Source organism: Stegodyphus dumicola, chromosome 5 (assembly GCF_044657685.1).
Source record: "Stegodyphus dumicola isolate Sdum_Otavi_A_Nest chromosome 5, ASM4465768v1".
Classification (NCBI taxonomy): Eukaryota; Metazoa; Arthropoda; class Arachnida; order Araneae; family Eresidae; genus Stegodyphus; species Stegodyphus dumicola.
In genome coordinates, this window is record NC_140772.1 from 222,795,467 (window position 1) to 222,817,075 (window position 21,609).

Here is a 21,609-nt window from a genome sequence, read left to right on the forward strand (position 1 = left end):
CAACCTACCAATTTTCATTCAGAATTTCTTGAACACTAGAACTTTTCAAGTAAGGATTGGCTCTGTTTTGTCGGATGTTTTTAAACAGGAAGAGGGTTGTGCCTCAAGGCTGTGTGCTTCGCATAACCCTGTTCAGTTTAAAAATAAACTCTGTATTAAACGAACTTCCTTCCACCATCTTTGGGATCTCTATATGTTGATGATTTACAGATTAGCTGTCGAGGGTAGACATGAGATACGTAGAGAGGCAGTTGCAGATGGCTCTGAATAACATCCAAGAATGGTCAGACAAACAGGGATTCGAACAGAAACCTTTGTGCTTGCACTTTTGTAGGAAGCGAAGTCTCCATCCTAAGCCTAAGTTATATCTGAATGGTACAATTATTCCATTTGCGCCTGAAATAAAATTTTTAGGAGTGACGTTCGACCAAAAATTGACTTTCCTTTCTCATGTTTTAAACCTGACAAAGAAGTGTTTAAAAACACTAAATATTTTAAAAGTATTGGCGAACACATCTTGGGGAACAGAGCGTTGCTCTATGCTTCGCATTTACAGAGCGCTTGTCCGCTCTAGACTGGACTGGTCGGATTCGCTCGGTCATCAATATTGTTAAAATTAGATCCTGTTCACCTTCAAACTCTGCGGATTTTTTCAGGAGCTTTCAGGACTTCTCCTGTCGAGAGCCTGTATGTTGACTGTAACGAACCATCACTTTATCTGAGGCGTGAGCAATTGTCCCTTTTGCAATATTTTAATATTCTATCGCAACCTGAACATCCTAATAAGCTGTGCTTACCTGATAATGTATGTAGCACTTCATTTGAAACATGTCCATCCTGTGTGCCTACCTTTCCTTTAAGACTTCGCTCTGTCATTGCGGAAATTTCCCTATCTGATATGCGCCACCAAGCAGTGCAGAATTTTGGTGTCCCACCTTGGGAAAATGCACGGATTCAGCTTCTTGATGTTTTCAACCATCACGGGAAGGCAAGCACTAACGACATCGTTTACAGACAACTCTTTGCTGAACACAGGCATACATATAGCAGTTATCTTCCACTATATACAAATGGATCCAAGTCAAATGTTCATGTTGGGATGGCATTTGTAATTGAAGATCAGAGGGCAGATGCTGGCACCATGCTTTCTCTGTCCTAACTTCTGAACTATGCAATATATTATGTTCTTTTGTACATCTCAAAGCTCTGCCACAAAAAGTCATAGTTTATACAGACTCGTATAGTGCTCTTAAATCAGTTGGAAGTCTTTCGCAATACTAAGAATCCTGTTGTAGTGGATGTTCTCAAGGTTTATATAAACTTGACGATTCGAGGCTATGAAATCCTCTACTGCTGGGTTCCCGGGCATGCAGAAATAAAGGGAAACGAGCTTGCAGATATTGCAGTAAAATCTGCTGTTCAACTGTCCAATCGCCTTATACCTTTTAGAGACATCTGGTGTGTCATCAAGGGAAAGATCCGAAAAAAATGGCAGCAAATTTGGGACGTTCGGCTTCACAACAAGTTTCGAAATGTAAAGCCTAGAATTGAGTATTGGGATTTTGCTGGAAACCGTAAGGAGGAAGTTCTTTTGACTCGCTTCAGAATTGGTCACACTAGAGTGACTCATAACTACCTTTTGAAAGCTGAGAATAAGCCTGTTCGTTCAAATTGTAATGATTGTTTATCTGTCCGTCATATTTTAATTGAATGTACATATTTTAGTAGTCTTCGTCAGAAATATGTTAATAGCTGTGACTTACCTCTCGACCGTTTAATCGGAAAGAATGGCTAATTGTACTTAATTTTATTATTTAAAAGAAACTGGCTTTTACTACCTAATGTACTTTGTTTTGAAGATTGTGTCTTGGATTTTAATGTGTGTTTCTAGCTTGTTTTTATATGACTTCATCCTCTGGATTTGGGACATTTGTCCACCTGTTTTTATTATTGTATTTTAATTTTGTCAATTTTGATCATCCCACCTTGTGTTTGGCGGTTCATAATCATCTTTGGTTTTGCGCCAAAAACCTCACTCTTACTCACTCACCTTTTCTTGCACAATAGTAGATTCAGAAATTTTACTTTCAATTTTTTTTCAGTATCTGTAAGAAAGTAATGTTTTAAATACTTTATAGTATACACATCTTCATAGCACAATACAACACACATTCATAGTTCAAGAAGCATTCTAGTTAATTTTGTTCGCACGAAGGATTTTTTAAATGTATATATGCATGTAATAACTATCTTTCTAGCCAGCTAGCTATAGATATCCGAATTATATATGAGAATTTACATATCACATTTATATATCAGAACTGTATATATCGGATTTGATTGCATTCATCCTGCTATGCATTTTATTTTTTTGTGGTTTTTATATTTTGTGTGTTTTTTTTTTTTTTTAATTTTATTTTACATTTCTTTAATTCTTTTGATTTTTCCTTACTTTTACATAATTATAGGGAATTTTGATATTTAATGGTATTGAATTTCAATCCTTCTGGATCTTTGTAAAATTGGTTCTATATTTCTCACTTATTCTTTCTCTGTCTCTCTCTTTTTCTGTATATATATATATATATATATATATCTCCGTAAGATAAAAAAAAATGTAAATCGAAACCCTAATTTTAATCTGCAATATTAACTCTTCATTTTGATTGTGTTATTTCTCTTTTCTGCTCTAGTAACTGCTTATAATAAAATTCTATAATTTGAAACTTAATCAGGTCATATGATTCTTGCATAACGCTAATGATTCAGGTACTTAAAAGCTTCAGCCGATCAATAATTTTAAATTTTGGAATCAAAACTTTTAAGAAGCAATCGGAAAAAAAAATCTTAATTGAAAGTGAATCATTCTGACATGTCGCATTCCCACTCTCCTTCTCTAGCTAATCAAAATGCTGCAGCTTTTCTTACTGTAACATCTTAAAAATGTTAAAGTTCTCAAAGAACAGACGTGCTTATCCCGTCAAGTTATGTGGGACTGCATATGTCAAGAATAAAAATAAAGGTTGTAAGGATTATGTTAGTTTTATTAACAGTTAAATTTTAAATTAAAGTTCCTTTCCTGTCGAATTCTTCACTTCAACTTACTACTCCCGGCCAGAATGTAGTTTTGGAATCATTCTGAAAATGAGGAGGAGCGGTATTTAAACCGCGAAGTCTACTTATAGAGTTAGAGAGAATCGGAGTTTCTGATTTGCGCGCGTCTCCCTTTTGGCTACTCTCTCTCTCTCTCTCAAAGCTGTTATTACGCTCGGCCATACTCAGGCCCTTGATAAGCTTCGTAGTCAAATAGAGTTAAGGGGCCAACTTGTTTAGAATCTTGATAGCTTCGGCTATATCTCTTTAGTTAATCTTAGTTTTAGTTTAATTTTTAGTCTCTTACGTTCAAGCCCAAGTGTCGACTTTTATTGTACACTCCAAGACGGAGTTTTGTTAAATCTTATTGGAATAATAAAGGGTTAGTTACCCTTCCATCTTGTTACACGAACTTAAGCGGTTATTCACGTTGACCCCTCCGAACTTTCAGTCCCTGAGACGTCCACAAATCCAGTAGAAGGGTTTGGATTTCTCGTGGAAACTTTGCGTGCATCTATGAAACCTGCAGCAACATTTGAAGGCGAGGGCTCAGTTCTGACATTTTTGGAGCAATTGGACCTACATTTTCACCTTACATCCTGTGAATCAGCTGCAAAAGGTGACCATCGCTACTACAGCCTTAAAAGGTCAAGCCCTCAGCTGGTATAAGGGCATAGGAAAGTTCTTGTTGGAGATCCCAGGATCGGAATTGTATAGCTGGGAAAATTTCAAATATGCATTACTAAAAGCATTTTCAGTTGTTAAAGATCGTGCGAAGCTAGAATCAGAATTGTATAGTAAATACCAAGGCAGTTTCGAGGAACTGACGAAGTTCATTTTAAGAAAAGTTCATATTTTCAACTTATTATACGGGAAAAGGCGCGATAATGAACTTCTGGAAGTAATTCTACTGCGTCTTTTACCGTCAGCGCAAGATTTCCTCGAAGTGCGTAATCCGCAAACATTAGTTCTATTTCAGCTTGCAGTGAAATTTCAAAGTAGAAGAAACTCGGAGAAAGCGCGTGCAATTCAGTTTGGCCAGTACTTAAGATTCACTCCTCAAAAGAAACCGCAACTTCAGTACAACGCGTATCGGCAGACGGGTAAAAGTGAAAAGTTCAATAACAAAAACGCAGATAAAACAAAGAATGGCGGGAAAAAAAATCAGCTTAAAAAGAGGCGGTGGATGACCAGAATTTAAACTCAAACCGGTGATCGAGAAGGAGCAACTGTCACCGAGTGGGAAGGAAGACCCCTCAGAAATTCATTTAAATACAGTGGTGGTGCAAAATCTAGCTATGCCAGAGATACAGATTCTGGTAAATAATGTACCAACCACTGCACTCCTGGAAGCAGGGGCGCAATGTTCATTCCTCTCAGAAGATTTTTATAGAAAGCACTTTCGTCGTTACAGACTGTTTAAAGACATGCGACAGACAAAAAGTAATCGCCGCCCAAGGCAAACAGTGCGTATGTTTGGGAAGGTGGCGCCGTCAAAATGGAGGATGTCCAAAAGATCGCGTTTATTTTGCAAAATCAGGCATCTATGCCTTCTTAAGAATGCCCTTTGGTTTAAACAGAGCACCAGCTCCTTTTCAAAAAGCTATGGACATAGTCTTGAAGCCAGTTTTAGGTAAAAGTACAATTATTAATCTTGACGATATCATAGTTACGAGCGAAACATTAGAGGAACATTTGGAAGAAGTTTTTGCCTTAGTTAACGAGGCCGGTTTCAAAATAAATGCAAGTTCGCGGCAAAGGAATTGCGATACCTGGGATACAAAATTTCGAATAAGGGGATAGAGACTGATGATTCCAAAATAAAATCAATTAAAAGTTCTCCTCCCCCAAATATGGCTAAGAAATTATCTTCGTTTTTGGGCTTATGTTCCTAGTACAGAATGTTCATTAAAGACTTCGCCAAAATTGTGGAGTCTCTTCTAGTGCTAAAAAGAAAGAAAAGTAGATTTTCTTGGACAGCCGAGGGGAACATCGCTTTTGAACAACTAAAGAATGCCCTAATCAATGCCCCAGTCCTTAAATTCCCAGAAGGCGAAGAAGGTCTAGAGATTTCAGCGGATGCATCCGATTATGCAGTTGGAGCGGTGCTCTCCCAAAATGGGCAACCTATAGCTTTTTTTTTTTCTTTTTTTCCGAAAACCTTGAATGCTACCCAGAGGAACTATTCCGCCACTGAGCGAGAAACGCTCGCTGTCTTATTAGCGGTTCAGAAGTTTCGTGACTACTTCGGAAGTTCCCCGATAACGGTCTACTCAGATCATGCGGCAGTGGGTCGCTTGTATTCAGGAAAAAATTTATCGCCTCTCTTGATGCGGTGGACTTTAAAATTACAGGAATTCAATTTAATTATAAAACACACACCGGGAAAAGAAAATGTAGTCGCCGATGGCCTTTCACGAATAAAAATGGATGAAGAGGGAAACACAATTAAATGTGCTATGCTCACCTCAAGAGTTATTGCGTCTCGTGATACAATTGTGGAAGAATTGAAAAAGGACCCAGAATTTAAAGATATTTACGCATACCTGGAAGACCCTGAAAAGTTTGAGCATATAAATTTAACGGCTATTCGCAATAATGAGCAGCATTACGAAATAATCGACAAATTGTTATTTTATACAAAGGTAACAAATGAAAATCAGGAATACCGACCAGTGATCCCAGCGAGTCTACGTTTAAGTATCTTAGAGGAGTTGCATGATCTACCGTCAGCTGGACATTTCGGAATACGAAAAACACTAAAGAGGGTACGCGAAGTGGTTTATTTTCCGCAGTTACAAAGAATTGTTACGGCGTATGTTAAGTCGTGCCATATGTGCCAGTTCATAAACGATGTTAATTACAGCCCGGCCGGGTATTTAAAAAACATAAAGACCATTTTTCCGAATGAAATAGTTGGCATAGATTTGTTTGGGCCCTACCCTAGGACAAAAATAAATAAAAATAGATATCTATTAACAATCGTTGACCATTTTTCAAAATGGGTAGAAATAGTCCCTCTTAAACGAACTTCAGCTAAAATAGTGCAGATTCGTTTTTAAATAAATATATTTTAAAATACGGGGTCCCACTAAAAGTAATATCAGATAACGGAAAACAGTTTGTTAGCAATATATTTAAAAATTTGTGCACAGGATTTAGTATACGCCATTTAAAAATGGTACCATATAGACCGCAATCGAATATAGCGGAACGCGTAAATAAAAATATTGTAAAAATTATCAGGGGCTACTTAATCTACCAGGAGCTTAAAAAACTACCGACTTAATGGTATATTTCATTCGTCACTTTTACGGATATTATACGAAATCTAAAAAGATTGAAAATAAAGTTTATTATTTCAAAATATTTAGCGTATTTCTGACAATTTACTTTGTTTTCCTGTTTCCACGAACATGAAAAAAGGGTATGCAAATATTTTTTCAGCAACATTAAACAGCATTTTAAATTGCCATCAAAATTATTTCTCCTTTTAAATCGTCTTTACGTTTAAAATTAAATCTCCTCTGGTTAAAATTCTCTACAAATTTGAAAGCAATCTTGATATTTTATATAAATTTAAATTACTTTAATCATTATTCTATTATTCATATATGAAGCTAAAATTTTTCAATGAATTTTAACATCTTAGCTAAATTTTTATGTACATTTTTGCAAAAAAATATATTTTCTTGATTTAATACAATGAGTCCGGCGCCGAACTCAGCAATGACGGATATTTTTAAGTTCAACTTGAACGTTTTTCATGCGAAGGGCCATTCATAAATTTTACGTATTTTTCTCGTGCAATTTACGAATGCATGCTGCCTGAGGTATACGTTAATGGCAACCAAGTACAAATTAAGTGTGTGGGTTAAAGCACATTTTCGCCCAAATAGATTCAGCAATTGCTTATCTCATTGTTCAGCCGTAAACTTGATTGTAGGTTATTTAGCTTTCATTGAAATTTATTATGAAACCGATAACATGAAATAAATTTTAAAAAAAGTTGAAAAAAAATCATATATTTCTTAAAAGAATTCAAAAATATATAACATTTAGTTTTAAATGAAAGATTATGTATTACGCACGCACGATTTATTTTAAATAATTATATTCAATCACTAGGCGTTAGAACACTTTACCAGATTTTTATCACTAGCAGATGTAAAGAAAACGCATATATGTCTTAAATTTATATTAACATATCATTTTTGCACAATGTGGAGGTAAAAGGTCTAGATCATTTCAAGATTTTCGTATTATGTTATACGACTACTTTAAAAATACCTTTGAGGAAGATAAACTGATCATAGCAATTAATCAGTGGATTCACAATCTGACTCTATATCAGTATCTCCCTCAGAATTTTCTAACAACGAGAACCACTCAGGAAAAGCGATAACAGAAAAGGGCGAAACAAATGGCTCCATGCGAAACGGATTCCGTCCATATCGGTAAAACGGCTGCAAAATGTCCCCAACTGATTGATTCAAAATAACATTAACAGCATTCAAGCACCTGAGATATAATACATTCCGAGGCTCAAGGGAAAGAGCCTTCCGGAAACAACGAGTGGCTCTGTCTGGACGGTTCATGAAGAAATATGCTAGACCAAGTCTACCATAAGCTTTCCCATAACATCGATCTAACTTTAAAGCTTGATAACAATCAGTTATGGCTGCTGGATATAGTTTTCGTTGAATCCTAGATGCAGCACGGTTGCAGAAAAAGATGGCATTCCATGGGTTTAAGCTTATAGCTTTAGTGTATTCTTCTTCGGCTAATTCATACTGTCCATCAGCCATCCAAGAATTGCCCAACATTTTACATGTTTCGGCTTTAATACAGTCTTTGACAGGTACAGGTTTTGTGGCACGATCGAATATTTCCTTTAAAGATGGAATGTATCGCAAATGAAGATAGTCATTTATTTGAATAGCATAAACTGTTTCCAAGCAGCTAACAGCCGTTCTCAGGTTTTGCCTCCTCATTTTAGACTTATCTGAAGACATTCTCAGCAAAAAATCCGCTATAGAGACGATCAAAGTTTTTGCTTCTTCCCGCTTGGCCATGAGAAATCTACAATCTTCACATTAAAATTTTGCTATATTCGCTCATTAAGTCATTTAAACTACAAACCGAAATATGTTAGATTCTATTGAGATTACATATTAAGAACTGTATGAGATTTGTTTACATAAAAATATACGTTAACAAGATAGAACGTGATTTTCAAAACGCAAAATAAATTTACAAAAGCATATAATTGTGAGAAAGATGTACTACTATGATGTCGCGAGAAACTTTTTAAAGATCTGATATTACATGTAGAGTCGTCTGTAGTAACTGTAACTGCACATATTACCTTACGTAATATAATTTACAAACAAATTAAGTGCTTTGCGTAAAATTTCGTGACGCAAAATTTCTTTGAATAATGCTTAGCATTCATTGGCTAAAGTGAAATGTTTTCTTTCTCATTGATTTTAATTCTGTAGATTCAAAATGTTCTAAACCTTTCCTGTTTCAAGATAATACATTTCTATAGGAATATATTCTTGCGTGCGCACGGGTTCGTAATAATTTGAATGCATAAGTCCGATGAAAAGTGATGTGGTGGTGTATTTAATTATGGCAAAGCACACGAGGGCTATCTGCCTAAAGGGAGGGATGCCTTCGTGGAGGACTTTCTAAGGGAAACTGGCACGTATACACGTTACACATGGGGAAAACCACGAAAACGCCGATGCAGCCAGCCCGTTCGCGGGATTCGAACCTCAAACCGAACTACCAGTGTTCAGCGACTTTACCGCTCGGCCGCTGATGGGCCCGATGAAAAAGTGAATAAAATTTATTATTATCACAGCAAATAAAACAAAATGCTTAAATTTTCTCAGATATTCATTTAATATTACAAAATCTCACAGTAGTTATCTTTTTAACTACCAAAACGTTCAATCGAACTAATTCAAAACTGAGAAACGTAGAGAAAGCTAATCCGATTTCACCGCGAATTCGCTACAGTCAACAACAGAAGTTTTCTAAACAAAAGTCATAAAAACAACAAAACTGAGTTGTTTGCATGCCGCTTATATAAGCTTTTTAAATGCACGAGAATTTTCTGGTATTTTCTCGAAAAACAAAAGCCTACAATTACGAGATACCTATATATTAAATTACGCGTGCTCTATTTTTATATTTTCCGGCTTAGCTTTTTCTTCAAATTTCTCACTCGCAGCATTGCACGGGAATTGAAACAATTCTATTAAAAATAGAAAATTAAATACAAAATTCGTAACACTGCCCCCCTTCCCAAGGACTGCACGTCCCGGGCAGTACAGTCCCTGGACAGGAAGCCAAACTAACAACTAAGGCATCAATGCAATAATAAACATTGCATTACAATAACAAACAACATAAACAGTAATTGCAATAGTAACTTAAAACAATTCAAATACTAACAAATACTAAATACATATCAAATACACATTTAGAAACAAAAAGGGCCATGCTCTTACACTATTCACAATTATATACACTGCGTGCTATGGCCATAGTAAGGGATTTTAAGTTTAGAGTTCGATGACTTACGGATCCGAACCATGACATCGTTCAGTCTGTTTAGGACTGCATAAGGACCATCCCAAGGTGACTGTAATTTGGGCCTGACTCCTTTTCGTCGAATCGGGTTCCACAACCACACCTTGTCTCCTTCGTGGAATCTATGTCCAGAGGTCTTCACTTTCTCCGTCGCCAAGTTGACTCGTTCTCGTGCAGAACGGTGCATCACTTCAAACCGGGCCTGGACATCTTGGATGTATTCCTCAGGCGATGAAGGCGCATCCGTAGGGCGACCAAACAGGCGATCACAAGGCAGACGAAGAACTCGACCGAAGAGCATCTGGGATGGAGAATAGCCGGTAGTCTGGTGTTTTTCTTCCACCATAGTATAATTTCGGCAGCTTTCTGAGCAGGGTCTTTCAGACGAGATGTCGGCGTTTCCAGGTGGGGATGCCTTCTCATGATGGATAGTCAAGTCCTCAGATGCTGAAAGCAGTTTGTTGTTTTTGAAGTTTAAGGAAAAATTCCTTAAGAAGTCCAATCCGAATATGCATGGACCTGTAATATCCGCCACATATGCCGTGTGATGGTAGGCAACGCTTCCAAACGCGCAGCATTGCACGGAGGAATGAAACAATTTAATAACAATTCTATAAAAAATAGCAAATTAAATACAAAATTCGTAACAATATTGTTGCGTGCGTACGGGTTCGTAATAGATTGAATGCTCAAGTCTGATAAAAGGTTAATTAAATTTATTCTTATCAAAAGAAATTTAACAGAACACTGGTATTTTCCTTAGAGATATTGGCTAAAATTCCATAAACAGGGTAAGTTGGCGCCAAACTATTTTGGCCTTCAAAATTTGGCGAGTTTTTTAGGCGCACTAAATGAAAGCACTAAAATGTAATTTTTAAACATAAACAGAATAGTAACTTCTAAGTTTTGCAGTAGTGAAACGCCGTTATTTTATGTAAACAGAATAGTAAAATGGGATGATAAAATACTAGATGACTAAAACAAAGTCCAACAGCATTGCAAGTGAAAGCATAGTCCTATATATATGTAATTCATCATAAAATAGTAGAATGAACAATTCTTGTAAATAATTATTGAGTAAATAAATGTATATGTTACGGTGAAACACCGAAATCTGGAGAATGTCGACTTTCACCGGTGAATGTCAACATTCACATAGTCTCTTGCTGTATGTCCGAAATATTTTCCAAATACTCTTATTTCTGACTTACACCGGTCAATGTCGACATTCACCATGTACTATTGGTGAATGTTGAACATATAACAATGTTATATTTTCCTCTCCGTAATTCAGTCGCGAATAAACGCACTTGAGACTTGAAATAAGAACTTAAGAACATAAGAACCTAAAACACACAATACATTAAAAATGAGAAAGGAAAATAATAGAAGTTAAAATCTTACTTAATTATACAGTACTTTCTAAATGAATAAAAAACTTACTAAATTATGTGATTCAAATCTTATTTATTGCAACAACTTAAACTATTATGGCACTTTATGACCTCTCTTTTCGACTTTCACCAGACCATATCTGTGATTGTCGACATACACCGGTGAGGGTCTGAATATACAAGAATGTAGTGAAATATTCGGTCTTTCACAGACGTATTTGGTGAATGTTGATATTCTCCGGTGGAAGTCGACATTCTCCAATTTCGGTCTTTCACGGTAACATACACACTTATCAGATCAGAGCACTGCGAAGTCAGTTTTAAACGTAAACAGAGTAGCAAATTATGCGTATTCAGCATTATAAACTAACTAAAATATTCAAGTTACTATGGTCGTGGAATTCAGCACACTAAACAACTTTCGTTCAAAGCTTTAAATATTCCACATCTTTCGATTGCCACATGCAAGAAACAAAACTAAAAAAAAAAATTAACTAAATAAAATTAAATGAAAACATTCATAAATTATAAACTTCATGTCATATAAAATCCAACATTCTCCCACCAACAATAGCTTAACCTTCTGCAAATATTTATATAAATATAATATTAAGCATATATATAACAATAATATTAAACAGTCAAACTTTTAAAAACAAACACAGTATTTCAAAATTAAATTGAAAAAAAAATCTAGCTGCACTAAATTCGCGCTCTTACAGTTACCGAAATAAAGCTCTAGGTTTGCCACAAGAAAAACATACAGCCGGAAACCACAACCAAATTAAAATCGCGACAAATAAAAAACTCTCGCCAAGCTTGGCGCTCACCTCGATTATGGAATTTTAACCGAGATATTCGTACAAGTGTTCGCAATGTTGCTGAATAATAATCAGTAGTTATACTTCAAACTACTAAAAACGTTAAATAAATAGAATGCAATGCACAGCGCATTTAGAGAGAAAGCTTATCCGCTTTATCTCAGTCCACACGGAACTACATTTCCAACAACTGTAACTAAGCAACTCGACTAAGACGCTCTTTCTAAAGACGACTAAGACGCTCTTTAAATACGAATTACCGAGATAAACTTTTACTCAATGTTAAATGCACGTGTTCCTGTATTTTTTATTTTTCGGCATAGCTTTCTCTTAAAATCTGTCTCGCGCTGCATTGTACGAGGAAATACAACAATTTTAATTACAATTCTACTAAAACTAGCTATTTAAATATGAATTCGTAACAATATCTTCTAGCAAAGACGCTCATTCGCTACTTCACACGGGTTTTTCTCCTTTCGTGTCTTATTTACATGTCATTAGGTTTTCTACGTCTATGGTGCCACTCGCAACGTGTTATGAACAACTGTCTAACATGAGCTTATTATTTAAAAAAGTCGTAGAGTTATTATTATTGGAAATAACCATAATAGCCATTATTTATAATTTCAAATTTACTATCACTTCTTTCCGTTTTCTGACCAGAATGCAAATCAGTTTGAGAGTATTTAAACTGAGGGTGTTGAACTGTAAGACAGAGCGTATTTTTGCCTCTCGAGGCCATGTTACTAGGTTTCTGTAGCTCTGATAAGATTGTAAATCTTTGGTCCTGAGTTAATGATGCCGATATTTAAATTGTTACGCCAGTGAAAAATTTTGAACCAACTTCGCGTTAATTATATTGTGTAGTCTTTGATTATTAGGCTTAGTTAAATTTGAATTTTATTATTACTTTAAGTAACATCGCCACAAATAGCGGCTGATTTGTAAGCACAAGATGTGAAAATCTTTTCAAGACTCTGTTGTTATTGGACGTTACTGAAAAACGTTACAGAAGGGAACAGTGATAAAGTATGGATTAACAGAATGTTTGAAGTTCTCTTATAAGAAAGAAATCTAATGCTATCTTTCGTCTTGTTCTGATTCGAATGAACACTATCTCAACCCCAGTATGTAAACTTCATTAGAAAATGGATGCCTCAGATCTGAATCGTTACCTTGCACTTAAAGCTGAATCACCCTAGGAGAGATATTGGAAGGCCAGACACAAAATAGATTTATAGATTATAGGTACGATTATACTGTGGACGTTTTTTAGTTTTGTTGTTCTCTTTCATTTTTCCTTGTTCTGTCTACAGTTAACTTTGTCATCTGCTGTTGGATACAAAAAATATATATTCATACTGAAAAAAGAGATGTTACGCTATATTTATTTGAAGATACATAGACTTGTACAAATATCTAAATCTTAGATTAATAAAACCATCCTTGTATGACTAACAAAATTTTTTAGGCTAGTAGTTATAAGAACTTCCGTAAAATTAACAAATAAGAATATTCTTTTATGAACAATCATTCTTGAAATAGCCGAAACAAATAATTAAAAAGAAATATTTCAATAAATGATTCAAAATTTTCCTACGAAACCGTTAATTTGATTCATACGCTTTCTTTTTTACTTCCTTGTACGAAGTAAAAAGGAAGTATTGTAATCGCGAAAAATTTCGGGTATCATATTTCAATAAAAATATCCATTTTGACCGCCATCGAATGCGGTACTAACAATGACACTCAAACGAGATAGTGACTCTGACTACCGTACCGAAGGGCCCGAGTTCGTATCCTGGAAAAGACATGGAAGTAATTTGCCCATCCCTTTATAGGAGGCAATGGTGGCCCACATATTAGGTGCCTGTATAATAAAGAGACCACCACTACCGGCCTTAGTAGTGGCAACGCCTAAAAACGCCTTCATTCCGCCATTTGGGGAGGGGGGGAAATAGTAACAACAATTGTTTTAATAACATTGTAGGTTTCCTCACTCCTTTTGTCTAAGATGACGGTGAGGAACCTAGTGAACTACATAGCAACTTATCGCTGAGTTCAAACAACTAAAGACGTAGACCCAAGGGCTAAAATACATTTTATTTCACTCAAATACGAATAACAGTCGGTCTCTTCTCGGGCTTTAACTCACAATAAAAAATAAGAAACTAAACTATACATAACCAGGAGACATAGCCGAAGCTAATCACAATTATCTAATGCAGTTAGCCCTTAATTTAAACTAGCCGACGACTATCAAAAGGCACGTAAAATACGGCCAAGTATAACAGCTTCTAAAGTGACTTAGCCCGAAGGCAAACAAGCGCTACGCAGGATTCCTAGCACTGTCTACCAAAGTAAGTTGAACCTTCCTTAAATACTTCTTCTAACTCATTCGCATACAACGCGATTCTAAAAACTCATTCCGGTAGGGAGTTGTAAGTGGAAACAAAAACTGATAGGAAAGGGCTTTGAAATTAAAATAACTGTTATATAATTAAAATATATCTTACAACAGTAACAGCTGAAAAGCTGCATTAAAGTATGTTTTTAAAACTATATTTAACCTTGACTTACCTGTCTGTCCTAATACATTCGTTCACAATGAAATGAGAATAGAAGTGGAAGATCATCTTCTTTAAGCTTTCTAGCGGCAAAATCACGGAACGCTAATAATTCGACCTGGGTTCCAATCTTAGCGAACAGACTGAATGTATGGAAATTTCCGATGTTTTACTTATGTATAAGTAAATGCGAGCTAGTTTCCTCTAAAATTATTCCATGAGGCATCCCCCTTGTCTTCTGAGCATGTCTTTTGAGAAGCACAAGCATGCCTTTTTTGGTTAGAGAGTTTTTAATATCCTTTGCCATAAATCTAAGTTTTTTCCCTTGTATAATTTAATCCATTCCTTGTAGATCCTAGTAACCCGTAGAGCTTATCATTTTAGAGCCACCAGCGTATGCATTGTTTTTTCTCTACTTAAATTCGAAACTATATCTACGCCATTTCTACTCTAATAAAATCGCATAATCATTATATTTCAGTATTTTATGATCCGCATGGTGTGATTAAGTTAGTCATTTGCTGGATCTGAAGATACTTCTTTAGGGGATGGGTTCCGATATAAATTAATGAGATTTACGTTTTCGTTTTACATCTTATGAAGGTTTCGTCAAAATGTTCTATGTATCTCAAAAGCCATAAAAATCTCTACTGCGATGCTTGAATCGTGCAATAATGATAATTCTTTCAAAATGAGCTTTCTTAAACTAACAAAACGCTCTATTATAAAATCGTAGCAACACACATATGTTAAAAAAATTCTCACAAAGCGGGTTTAGGGAAAGTGGGTTTGCCATATTTGGCGCGAAATCACCCATTTGGAGACAAATTTGATGATATGCCACAGACAGAAAGGGAACATTCTAGAATAAATTATTACCGGTTTTCCCGAAAATGTTCTCGAAGGTAGATCAAAAGCTATATATACCCTGCTTGTTCGCGAAGCGACAGTATCTTGAGTAGTAGAAGAGTATGTTGATTTCAGTAGCAGAGTAATAGAATTCAGAGGTTAGCTTAAGAGCGATCGACAAAGTCCGGAGCTGTATTTTAGTGCTTTGCCGTGAAGCTGCCTTCACCGTTATATCCTGAAAGCATTGTTGCTGGTGTTTTGATTCTTCACCAACTGTTGTCATCAATCACTCTAAATCCACGAACCCGTACAGCGCAACAATATATAGTTTAAAACGTATGTTTTAAACTGTGAGAAGTTTAAATATACACTAAGCATTGTAACATGAGATTGCACTCAAATACTGAAGCAAATGTATTCTCTTAAAATACAGGACACTACGATTCTGACAGTACAGATAATTTCTTGGGTAAAGTTTATTGGAGGGTATACAAAGTAGTTGTAATTAAAGTTTCCTTATTAAGAATTCTTGGGCAGCCAATTCAGAAAATAATAAAATGAACACACAATACTGAAATTTGGATTATATATTATTTTAGAACAAAGGGAAGAGAATACGAAGAATTGAAAAGATTTCAGATTTTTGCTCTTAGGTGGCTCTTTTCAAGCATTCAAGATCACAAATTCAAATTTGAAAAAGAAAAAAATTTGTTCAAAATAAAACAAAATTCTCTTTCTGTACAAATTATTTTTTATATGCATAAAAAGAAAACCATCGGTACTATAAAACATTTTTGCTTTCACTAGCATGTCTTATGAGAAGAAAGAATATACTGCGGTCGTCTTGTTATATTTTGAGAACGGTAACAGTTGCTCAAATGCATTTCGAAGATATCCCCACCTGAAAAGTTTGCGAAAAAGGTCCTTGACAAGATCTGGAAAGAAAATGAAGAAATTTCCAGAAACTGGAGATTTTGGTCATAATTCCAGGAAGGCGACTAGGGCCCCATTCTCTCTTCATGCAGATGAAATATCTGAAGAAGTGGCTGTTGTCCTGGCTGACAGAGCCTCTTATACTCAATATTAAACCACAATTACAATTGTGCATTCCCTAGCCAATGGTATAAAATCTGTCTCGAATATAATTTGAAGTTATATGCCAATAAAATCTACATTTGCAAAGAGCCGAAGCTATAAGATGTGCAAAAGCATGCAGATTTTGCTCACAGAATTCTAATAAAAATGGTTATTGATAAAATATGGCCCTGGAAGGTGAGGAGTATGAAGTCATTGCATTTTGATTATGTGACTGTAGTGAGAATTTACCGACGATTTTATTCTGGGCCCATATTTTTCGGGGGAAGGGGGGGATCAGCTAACACTTAAGGATTCGATAAGGTGTTTCTTATAAGTGCACATTATTTTCATTTGTTTTCATATCACAGATTTCCTGATTTGCATGAATAAGGATGTTTATAGATAACAGTTTTGATGCATGTCGAAACTTCGCCTCACGTTGATTGACAAGTAAAAAAATTGTTTTGTGCCAGCTTTGGCAATGATCGTGTGGTTTAAAGAAGTCCTTCTTCAAGATTTCAAACGTTTAGCCTCCTCGTTTTCCAGAATTAAGCCCATGTGATGTCTGGTTATGGGAATTATTTGCGATTCTGGGAATTTCTATTAGATCGTGTTTATCTCGGAAATATTCGAATTCCGCCTAAGTTGAAAGCTTGCGTAATGCGGAACGTCATTGCTATTCCCTAGAAATCTCTTCGTACAAATTCCGAAAAGTTCCGAGACATATTTTCTTCTTGGCATATAAACGACGTCACCGCTATAACTGCAGTGCCCAGCACCACTGCAAATTCCCAAGAGTAATCAGAAGGTTCGTCTGGAACGATGGAAGGTGAAGGATTTCTCTTGCTGCACGGCAATCGCCCGCTCGTACAATGCAGCTATGATGCAGTTTCTAGCCCCCCCCCCAAAAAAAAAGTATACCAATTCTGAATCATCCTCCATGTTCACCCAATTTGGCCGAGTGAATCCTTTTTTTTTTTTTTTTTTTTTTTTTTATTTCTGGAAATAAAGCTTCACATGAAAGGTTACCACTATGATAATGTAACTGACATGTAAGCCACAATGACACGAATGTTGAATAACATTTCCAAACAAAGACGTTTCTGACATTTTGATACCATACCGTTGTATGAGCATTCTGTGGGTTGTAAAATATGCGTCAAGTAGGGAGGGATTATGAAGAACGCCTGAGGCCTTCATTTTAATTTTTCTCTAACTTTCAATAATCCAATCTCAGAACTATTCGTACAGACGGTTTCGATGCTCAGAAGATGGTGTATAGAAATGCCGTAATCCAAGAAACTCCTTTTTTCCCTTATCATTATACATTTTATACTAAAATTTCTATTTTGGATAAAATTTTGTTAAAATTCGATAACTAGTAGCAAAATTTTAAAATGCTTTTTTATTTCTTCGTATTTCTTTTCCTCATGATGTAAATAATCTGTATTCTAAGCTTTACATTAACAAAGTCATTAGAACAGGTAGCAAAGCCCCCTAACAGAGACACTTTAGTTATAACTATACTTTGTACTTCAATTTATAATGAAGTTGGTAATTATTTATGGCGATGCAAGCAGAAGCTATCTGCTTATTCCTTGGTGAATGGAGGATATTTTAACTTTTTTCCTATTACCCAAAGGGAAGGCAGAAATGCATGAAATGTCTCACGTATCCAACCTTGCCATCGAGAATCATAGCAGAGATGGTCAACGAGCTTAACCACTCTGAATTTGAGGAGAATGGAATTTTATGACAGCTCATTCTCGTGCAGCAGAAACCAGTTATTCCATACACTCTCATCAAGCTTAACTCGCTGAATAATGTTTAGAAATTTGCCCATTATGTCTTTATAACAAGTGGAGTTTGTCATCTATCCTTCAATTGCTAATTCCTGACCAATAATCCCTCTCCAATCCTAAAAAGTGATTTTTTTTTTTTTTTTTTAGATTAAACTTCGTTCACTATTTCGAACTCTAAACCCAGCAGATGATAAACGTTTTATCTTAGGATCATAGCCGCCCAGGTGGAAAAGTGATTAGTGACTTTGGCTGCCGTACCGAAGGGCCTGGGTATGAATCACGGAAAAGGCATGGATGTAAACTGTCTGTAACCTGATAAGAGGTAAACGGTGGCCTAGTTGCCTTCATAATATAATTACCACTGCGTCTGGCCATAGTAGTGGCCAAAGCATCAAATGGCTAGTGTCCGCCGTAAAAAAAATGTGATGTGTACGCGCCATTCTTTGTACGGAATATTAAATTACACGCATTACATGTAAACTGTCTGTAACCTGATAAGAGGTAAACGGTGGCCTAGTTGCCTTCATAATATAATTACCACTGCGTCTGGCCATAGTAGTGGCCAAAGCATCAAATGGCTAGTGTCCGCCGTAAAAAAAATGTGATGTGTACGCGCCATTCTTTGTACGGAATATTAAATTACACGCATTTCATGTAAACTTAGTTCCTTGAATTTCATTAGAGATATATTTCTCGTTCAATTAATTCAGTTCTCACTTCGCGACAAGGCAAAAGTACATAAAAACTCAAAATATCTTCATAAAAAGCTGAAAGATATAGAAAAACATAAAACACCAAATGCAGTTAAAAACAATTAATAAAACAATTTTTGCAATTAAAATGACAATTTCTATGCAAAAACAAACCATTCGACCAGAGGGCAAGAAAGCAAATTTTTCGGTGCACAAAACTAAAAGTTTCCTTTTGGTCCCACTCGGCTAAAAGATACTGAAGGTGCAGAAAGACTTAATTCTCTATTCCGCTGAGTTTCAAATGTAAGCAAATATGGCTGCTATGGTAAAAAAATTAGGCTTAGCTGCACTTAAATAACTTTTAAATTGTTGATAATTCTATAAGTATTGCATGCAGATTAACTAAAGGAATGAAAACCTTAACCGGAAGATAAGAGCAACATAATTCAATTATTTTAAAGCAAAAAAATACGCAATTTACTAGCATATAAGAATAATAAAAACTCAGCTCACCGAGCCGAGTAATAGAGTGTATACATTATATATATATATAATACTTTCGGTGCGGCTAATTGCAACCAAAAAGGGAGGTGCACAACTGGATATTATAGCGATTCTACATACAAAATTTCAACTTTCTGAAGGCATGCGTTTTTGAGTTAAACCAGATACATACATACATACGTACGTACATACGCTACGAAAAAAATCTCTTCTGACTCAGTTTTATAATTCATTTTGGGAAAAAGGGTTATTTATTCTGCCCTTACGTACAGATGTCATGCAAAAACATCGTTAAATTGCATTCAATAGCGGTCAAGATGGATATTTTCGTTGAAATATGATATTCGGAATTTTTCGGATTGCAATACTTCATTTACTTCGTACAAGGAAGTGAAAAGGTAAAAAAACCTTAGGATCATAAACAAAGCACCGAATTTCATCTCCACTCACAACAGTTTCTAAAAATTCGGATTAATGTCTGCCTTTTGGATCAAATCTACCTCTCAGACTCAGCTTTCGAATCTATACCAGATGCAGATGTTCGCAGAATCAAAGCAAATGTTTAAATGCACAGAAAATTCTATCTGTAAGCAGGAAAAAAATTTGGGAAAAGCGAATTGAAATGTAGTAGTAATAAGTAAAATCAATTTTATCGTTTGACAATTCGCAGAAATTAGTTATAGAAATTAGTCTAAAAACTTTATAGATTTACTTAGTATTACACCGCTCTATATTACTGTATTTTTCTGTAGCACAGAAATATATCATAGTACAGTAATAATGCAAAAGAGTACAATATTTAACACATAACAGAATAGTAAATAACAAACTTAACATAATATGCATAATAACGCTATTAAGCTAGTAAATAACCTAGCAGTACAACATCAGTGACGCTCAGTTTGCGAAATTCTGCTGTATATGATAAAACAAAGCCATTAAAATGCAATGCAATTCTCTAAGAACGATGGTCTGACTCATTTCATTTTCCTCAAAAGTAGCTATAATAACTTAAGTGAAGTTATTTACCGTGCGACAATTTAATTACCTTTAAAAACTATTTTTATAATTTTTTTCTACCATTCACTAGACGTAGGGACCGATTTGAAAGCTGGAACGTTCTAGCGCTAGATAATTTCTCGTTAACGAGGTCGAAACTACAAAAATAACAAAACGCAAACCATTTTATTCTTAAATTACTGTCGCTAAGCGGTCCGCTCGTTCTGAAGTGGTAATTAAAGCGAAATTGTCATCGGCAGAGAATATCTTCTCCAGATTAGAGCCTGAGAATTTCGTCGCTTATGCAATCCTCATTATTGAAATAACGGTTTTCTCTCATCCAGACATTTAAACTAAGGAGACTGCAAACTAATGCTTACTGCCGTTGCCGGCACGACGTAAAAGGGCTAACGTGGGACAATTAACCACCTTTTGTTGCCATGCCAACGACTGTAATCGACATTTGACCATAACCTTGGTAGTTATTAGTTTACTTTCGCTAAGAGTGTAGGGGATATTTTTTGTTCTGGGTAAGTCATACGTATTTTAACGAAGATAATAGATACGTATTTTAACGAAGATAATATAAGGTTGAACAACGAAACTAATCAGCACAAGGTGTTAACAATGAAATCTGTAATATAATGGTCAATTTAAAATATCAGTTTTAGCACCATAATTTTGCTAAGATAGAAGTAAGGAAGTTTCATTTTTATAATTTTTTATAATAATATTTCAAAGCGTACTGAACAAAGTATTTTTTTTTTAATTTCACGCATCACCGATCCTAGACCGTCAGCCGTTTACATGCAAATTAAAACTGGCAGCCCTTTTTTTCAAAAATATAATGTTTGATTATCATTTCGCCGTCCTTAAATTTGGCCGCCCACATGTTGTGCACCATCTTGGGCCCCCGTAGAATTCGTCCCTGATTTCAGTGCCGAACCTTCATGTTATAGGATGTTCATGTTCATGTTCTTTGCTAACATACACTATAACTAGATCTACTTAAAAGTCTATGTTGCGACTTTGAAATGACTCGAAAATGAATACAAGAGGTGAAGGGTATAAAAGACTCTTTTATTGAGCAAAATAGTTTACAGATGGCACGAACTTACGTGCTTACATACACCAGCCAGTTAGTTGTGGTAAGGAACTTAAAAGATAATGTAACAACTAACTAATTAATTATTACTAACTAATATTTA

General features: G+C 35.5%; 1 protein-coding gene across 1 annotated transcript; it reads right to left on the minus strand.

The window, feature by feature from the left end:
- Positions 1 to 6,590: 6,590 nt before the first annotated feature.
- Positions 6,591 to 8,268, minus strand: LOC118203514 (uncharacterized). The gene has a single exon (XM_035375795.2). The coding sequence runs from the start codon at positions 8,166 to 8,168 to the stop codon at positions 7,413 to 7,415; it is 756 nt and encodes a 251-aa protein (XP_035231686.1). The 5' UTR covers positions 8,169 to 8,268; the 3' UTR covers positions 6,591 to 7,412.
- Positions 8,269 to 21,609: the final 13,341 nt, after the last annotated feature.

Excerpts from the sequence above, each read along its gene's own strand:
- LOC118203514 (XM_035375795.2), bottom strand. The coding sequence starts at position 8,168 with ATGGCCAAGCGGGAAGAAGCAAAAACTTTGATCGTCTCTATAGCGGAT.